The sequence below is a fragment of the Chlamydotis macqueenii genome, chromosome W (assembly GCF_036417535.1).
Source record: "Chlamydotis macqueenii isolate bChlMac1 chromosome W, bChlMac1.mat, whole genome shotgun sequence".
NCBI lineage: Eukaryota > Metazoa > Chordata > Aves > Otidiformes > Otididae > Chlamydotis > Chlamydotis macqueenii.
Genome location: NC_141592.1, coordinates 6,874,893 through 6,881,733, shown reverse-complemented (window position 1 = coordinate 6,881,733; position 6,841 = coordinate 6,874,893). Strand labels below are relative to the sequence as shown.

Sequence of the window (6,841 nt, the reverse complement as noted above, 5' to 3'; positions counted from 1 at the left end):
GCACAGCAGGCTGTTTGGGGTTTTCTGGCGCTGTGATCTTTTGCCTGTGCTCTATCTTGTAGCGGAATTGAGCTTTTTTTTGACTAAAAGCAGTGCTATAAAGCAACACTCGTCCCTGGGTACGTACTTCCGGTGCAAAGTGCGGTGTTGTTTTGGAGCGCGGTCTGATGCCTGTTGTCGTGGTTTAGGGTAAGAGTAGTAGTACTTCTCCTAATCCGGAGAAGAGGGCTCGGGGGAGGAAGGGCAAAGCTGGTTGAGAGGTGCCGGGTGCTTCCCCCTTAGCTGTAAAAGTCAAGTTCAAAGACTTGGTAAACCCACGCAAAAGGCAGCCTAAAGCTTGTTTTGCACTAGAATGGCTTATGTTGCCTGAAGGTATGATGGGGGCTCTTCTGTCGTCCGTTACTGTCTAGCTTGAAAAAAGCCTGCAGCTTTGCTCTGGGAAACGTCAGCTGCAGGCGGACAGAGAGCAACTTGAAGCGCAGTGGTTGAATTGCTCGGAACTGGCCAGCTGGTTTCTCTGGGTGGTTCTCTGCTCTCATTCCTTCCCTTCCCGCCCCCTCCCCTCTTTGTGCGTGGCTTTTAATTGTATTTTATTTTATTTCTGGTTTTGTACTTCCTTCTCCAGCTTCTTGGGCGTTTTAATGACTGTTGGCAAGAAGCGTGCCGCTCGCCTGGGCCTGACCAATGGATCCCGGGCGGTTGCGGATGAAGGGCCCGAGGGTGGGCGGGCGGTCGGTCGGTCACGTACGTCTACGTATTCTGGGTGGCCGTCAGTCAGGCTGGCCGCCCGGCTAAGGCTTCTGCACCGCAAGAGTTGCTGCCTGCGTACAGACTGCCGCTGAATGGATTTCGCCTGTTGCCCGTCAGTCTAGCCGCTGTTGATGTCTAGTTTTTTGTGACGTGTGTCCGTGGAAGGTAACGAAAGCTTGGAGCAGCACTTGCACAATAAAGATTTACCGTGGGGATATCATCTCTGTCTTGTGCGTCTTGCTGGGGGCAGTGGTTCTGCGGGTTAAAATGGTGTCTCCCCGGCGCGCGAGCATGTGGAACGTTTGGAACGCTGTTAACAGACCGATTGATAGATGGTGATTTGCCCAGTCGTTTGAAGCGTGACGCTGGAGCCGCTTGGCAGCCTCCTGCGTCTTGTAGGAAGCAAACTCTGAGCTTTTTGGAAGCGGTACACAAATGGACATAGAGGCAGCGTAGGCTGCTGCTAAAGCTTTAGAAAAATACGGTATGTGAGGCTACGGGCACGCCATACAAGGGTGGTTTCGGCACAGCGCGCTGCGTTGGAAGCATCCAACTCCGGTTGGAGCACTTTATCAATGGCTGCGTGGTAAGGCCCCGTTGATATCCCTTTTCTGGTGAGGAGGGATATGGTCGGAGAGAGAAAAGGATGGGTCTGAATGGCAGCCGTGGCGCTTCCATAGCACAGTGGAATCTCTCTTTGCTCCCTTTGGGTCAGCTGCCCTGGCTCTGTCCCCTCCCAACCTCTTGCCCGCCCCCAGCTTACTGGCCTGCGGGGGGTGGGGAGCTTGGAGAGACAGCCTCCTTGCTGTGGGAGCACTGCTCAGCAGTAGCCAAAACACTGGTGTGTTACCAATGCCCTTCTAGCTACAAGTACCAAGCCCAGCACTGTGAGGGCTGCTATGGGGAAAGTTACCTCCATCCCAGGCAGACCCAAACGAAAACTTACATCACAGGGAGATGGCCAACTTCATCTTTCTTTAACAGCTGTTGAACAAGGGAGATGGGCACGGGAGGGAGGCAGGGCCATCCTTTGTTGCCTACCACTGAGAGGCTGCTGAGCCTGGAGACCCCTACAGGTTATCATCAGCTCCCGCTATTCCGTGTAGGGTCTGACGAGGCAACTGGGAACCCTCCGAAGAGACTAGGTGTCCCCCGGAGTGTAGGCAGCTAGGGTCTGGCGGTCGGAAGATATCGCGCTGTACGGGAAGATAGGACCCCTCTCCGGATAGCCAATAGCGTTTAGTCTATGATGTAAGCAGACGGCAGTGACGTTGTAAACCCAAGCTATATAAGGCCATGTTACCTACCAATAAATGCCATTTGCCGTCCACCACATTGGTGTCTGTGAGCTGATGGACCGAGCGGCCTGGGGGTGGTCGCCGTGCCGTTCCTGAACCAGGTCGCCACGCCAACAAAGGCAACAAGTGGTGCCGAAACCCGGGAAAATCGCCTGGACGGGTGAACGGCGGCCGGAGCGGCAGGACCAGCCCGGCGGGGAGGACGCTCCCGGACCAACAAGGAGGATGGAAGCCCTTGTGAAGGTCGTATCACAATTACATAAGCAGTGGGGTATTGATTGTAAGCCCCAAGATTTTACTCTCGCAGTTGCGAGGCTTTTACAGACTGGGGCCATTGACCAGCCGGTGGATATTCTCCACCCTGAAGTGTGGGATAAATGCACTAAAGCATTAGCCGAGGAGACGATGTCCTCGGGTAGTGGGAAAAACCTTAAGTCGTGGGGGAAAGTCGTACAGGCCCTGCAAAAGGCTTTACAAGAGCAGGAAACCTGGAGGGCGGCAAGGGACTGTTTGTTGGTCACCCCAAAATTGGGAGTCGGGGCAGCCACGCAGACTCCGCACCCCCCAAACGGCGATGATTCCGCAGAGTCTAAAGACTTACGAGAGGGCAATACACCCCCTCTACCCCTGAGCCCTTCGCCCCCTGAACCCCCGAACCCTGACCCGCTTACGGAGGGGCAGAAGTGCACACTGTCCTTCTGGAGTGGGTTAGCTGCCCCAAAATGGCGCCGAACCCCAGGGGGGAGGGCGGGACAAAGACGTCCCCGGCGGGAAAACGGAGGAAGCGCTTGAACTAACAAGCACACACGAACCGGAAGGGGAGGAGAACGAGAAGGAGAAGAGTGGTGGAGGCGACCGGAAAGAGGAGAGGAGCGCGAGCGAGGGGCGGAGAGCCAATCAGAGCGCCCATCTGAAAACACGCCCTCATAGGGCAAACACCCCGCCGAGCAGAAGGAGGGGCGAGCCAAGAGGGAGGGAACGGTCCGCCCGCAAGGGAAGTGGGCGGGGCCGGAGCCCAACGAGAAAAACCGGTCAGTCGAGTTCCGACTCCGGATCAGATAGCAGCTCGGACGACTGGCTTGCAACTGATTCAAACTCAGAGGAGGAGGACATGAGGGTAAATAGAGTCAAAAGCAAAAATACCCACATCCAAAATAAAAAGGAATCGCGAAGGCAAAAAATTCCTCTCACGGATTGGAAGAAAATAAATATTGCCTGTGCCGATTGGGTCCCATCGGCCATGCTGGCGTTCCCGGTCCGGGTGGCGGATGGGGGACAAAGGGTCTACTCGCCAATAAACCCCAAGGATATACAAGCGATTGTTAAAGCAATTGTGGACAAAGGGCTCAATTCTGCCCTGGTCTCCACCCTCATAGACGGCGTCTTTGGGGGAGACGACATGCTCCCATTTGATATAAAACAAACTTGTAGACTGATCTTTGACGGGGCAGGGATGATCGTTTTTAAACAAGAATGGGAGGACAACTGTACGAAGCAACTAGCCCAAGTAACCGGGGCGGATCACCCGCTACACGGCTCCAGCCTGCAGCGGCTGATGGGTTCAGACCCGACAATGATTACCCCCCAGGCGCAGGCCCAGGGCATGCGGGCCCATGAAGTTATGACAACTACGCGTGTGGCCAGAGAAGCTATTCGCACAGCCTCTAGAGCTATTGTCAAGCCGTCACCCTGGTCCACAGTAAAGCAAAAAGAAAGCGAAAGCTTTGCGCAATTTGTGGATCGCCTCCAGACAGCGATCGACTCCTCGACCCTGCCTTCGGAAGCGAAAGGCCCGGTTGTAGCAGAGTGCTTACGTCAGCAGTGTAATTCAGCAACCAAAGAAATCCTACGATCACCGCCAATGGGGTCGAGTATCGCGGACATGATTAAGTATGTCACGAACGAAGAGCATTCAGCCCCGATCCAGGTGGCTGTCCGCACCGCAATAGCTAACGTGATGGCATGTTTTAAATGCGGCCAGGTGGGCCATGTTGTAGCAAACTGCCCTCGGTTGGGGAACCTGCCAACAGCACCCCCCCCGCGCCAAAATCGACCCAGAGGACCGTGTTGGGCCTGTGGAAAGAAAGGGCATTTCGCTAAAGAATGCAGATCTAAAATCCAGGGAAACGGGAGGGGGAGAGGGCACCTGGGCTGCACACAGCCCTCTCCCACTTGGGACACGAGGCGGCCCAATTGTGCCAACCCCAGATGGGGCGAAACGCTCCCGAACCCGCTGCCCCCTCGAGAAGCAACCAACTTTATGGCTCAACCAACGGTCCAGCCGAATCTGCCCCCATCTCAGGAACAGCAAGGACCACCCTTTGGGGGCGGGACCCCAGGGTGGCCCTGACAGTAAAGTGTGACAACCCGCCAGTGGTGTGGGGGATCTGTTCCCTCTATAATGCCTTAAATGACACCACTATTAGTGTCCCCTTTTTGATCGACACTGGAGCAGATGTTACAGTTATCCCTGAGACGAATTGGCCCCCGCACTGGAAATTGGAAGGCGCCCCCATGGTGGGTGGAGTCGGGGGATTAACCCAAGCCCGGAAGAGTGCTCAATTGGTAGCAATCACGCTTCACACTGAAAAGGGACCGGAGAAAACTATTACCCTCTTCCCATATGTCATGTCAGGAGTCCCACCCCTGTTGGGAAGGGACGCTCTAGCCCTACTAAAAGCCAGGGTGACAAATTTACCATAAGGGCCACTGCCGCATACCCACTCCCACCAATCAGACTGACATGGAAATCGTCCGATCCAGTGTGGGTCGAGCAGTGGCCCCTATCAAAGCCTCGAATGGACGCTCTTCTTGAGCTACTTGACCGCGAACTACAACGAGGTCACATAGAGCCTTCCACTAGCCCGTGGAACACCCCAGTTTTCGTAATACCCAAACGATCTGGCGAGGGGTTTCGCCTCCTCCATGACCTGCGTGAAGTAAATAAGAGAATTCAACCAATGGGTCCTGTCCAAACGCTGTTGCCCATGAACTCTATGATACCAGAAGGACAACCTTGCGCTGTCCTTGACATTAAGGACTGTTTCTTTTCGATACCCCTGCATGAAGAGGACAAAGAGCGGTTTTCTTTTTCTGTCGTGTTCCCGAACAGCCAACGCCCCAACCTACGCTTCCAGTGGAAAGTGCTGCCTCAAGGAATGATCAACTCACCCACTATCTGCCAGATCACAGTGGACCGGGCGCTGGCACCGGTTCGGCGCAGTGACCCAACCGCCACTATCATTCAATATATGGATGATATCTTGATCGCCGCACCGTCAGGAAGTCAAGTGGACCAACTGGTGTCAACGGTCTCGGAAACTTTAAAAACTAACGGATTCAAAATTGCGAGCGCAAAAATCAAAAGAGGACCATGTGTGAGTTTTTTGGGAGTGGGAATTACAGGTTCTTACATAACCCCTCCCCAGATAAAGATCCGTCGGCGTATCAAAACGCTCCATGACATGCAACAGCTAGTGGGGTCCTTGCAATGGCTTCGTAACATCGTCTTGATCCCTCCAGAAACCATGGCCCCCTTGTACGATCTTCTAAAAGGAAAAAACCCATGGGAGCAAAAAACTCTGACGACGGAAGCAATGAACTCCCTCGACTTCATCGAGCAACAGGTATCGTCAGGCACGCTCGCCAGATGGAACCCAGGTGCACCGCTCGATCTGTATGTACACTTCACGGAAAAGGGGGGAGTAGGGGCACTAGCCCAGGGTCCCCCTGAAAAAGCGCAGCCAATACAATGGATAGTCCTGGGAAAGCCGTCGCGTGCATTCTCTCCAGGAGTCGAGTGTCTTGGCAACCTCATCATGAAAGGCAGAAAACTCGCCCTGAGACATCTAGGCATCGAACCCGCCAGAATATACCTACCCTTCCGCAAACAGCTTCCAACGCAGTCAGTGGCAATGTCAGAACATTTAGCCATAGCCCTCGTCGGATTTGGAGGAGAAATCCAGTACGCTGTAAAGCCCCCTTGGACTCAAATGCTGGCAATTGTCGACATCGACCTTCCACGAAAAATCATGGACCGGCCCCAACAGGGACCAACGGTCTTCACAGATGCATCCTCGGCGACCTCAACCGCAGCAGCAGTATGGCAATCGGAAGGAGAATGGCGCTGCATTAAAGCGACCGATCATGCGCTTTCAGTCCAGCAGCTAGAAGCAACGGCAGTAGTACTAGCCTGCGGGCTGTTCCCGACAGAACACCTTAACATTGTGACCGATTCGATGTTCGTGGCTAAACTTTGGTTGGCCATGTCGGGGCCTGGCGTGTCAACATCCACAACAGCATTGATGCTAGAAGAAGCACTTTCTTCCCGAAAGGGCACCATATCGGTCATCCACGTCAACAGTCACAGTCCAATCAAGGGATTCTTCCAAACTGGTAACGACAAAGCAGACGCCGCTGCAAAAGGGCTGTGGACGCTAAGAGATGCCCGTCAGCTACACGAGTCTCTCCATATTGGAGCTAAAGCGCTAGCAAAGACATGTGGGATTTCAGTCACGGACGCGAAACACGTAGTAGCTACGTGTCCCCACTGTCAGAAAGCGCCACTATGGTCCAGTGGAGTCAACCCCAGAGGTCTTAAAGCCTCTGAGGTGTGGCAAACGGACTTTACGCTGTGTCAGCTACTGAAGCCTCGAGCGTGGCTAGCGGTAACTGTAGACACGTATAGCGGAGTGATCGTAGCCACACACCTTAAGACTGACTCCAAAGCGACCATCCAACATTGGCTGACAGCCATGGCGTGGCTTGGCGTCCCTAATCAGATCAAAACGGAC

General features: G+C 54.2%; 1 protein-coding gene across 1 annotated transcript; it reads left to right on the top strand.

The window, feature by feature from the left end:
* The first annotated feature begins 2,205 nt into the window (after positions 1-2,205).
* On the top strand, positions 2,206-4,398 carry LOC147596561 (endogenous retrovirus group K member 10 Gag polyprotein-like). The gene is made up of 2 exons (XM_086769401.1): positions 2,206-2,291; positions 3,637-4,398. The coding sequence occupies exons 1-2, from the start codon at positions 2,274-2,276 to the stop codon at positions 4,396-4,398; spliced, it is 780 nt and encodes a 259-aa protein (XP_086625527.1). The 5' UTR covers positions 2,206-2,273.
* The last annotated feature ends 2,443 nt before the right edge of the window (positions 4,399-6,841 follow it).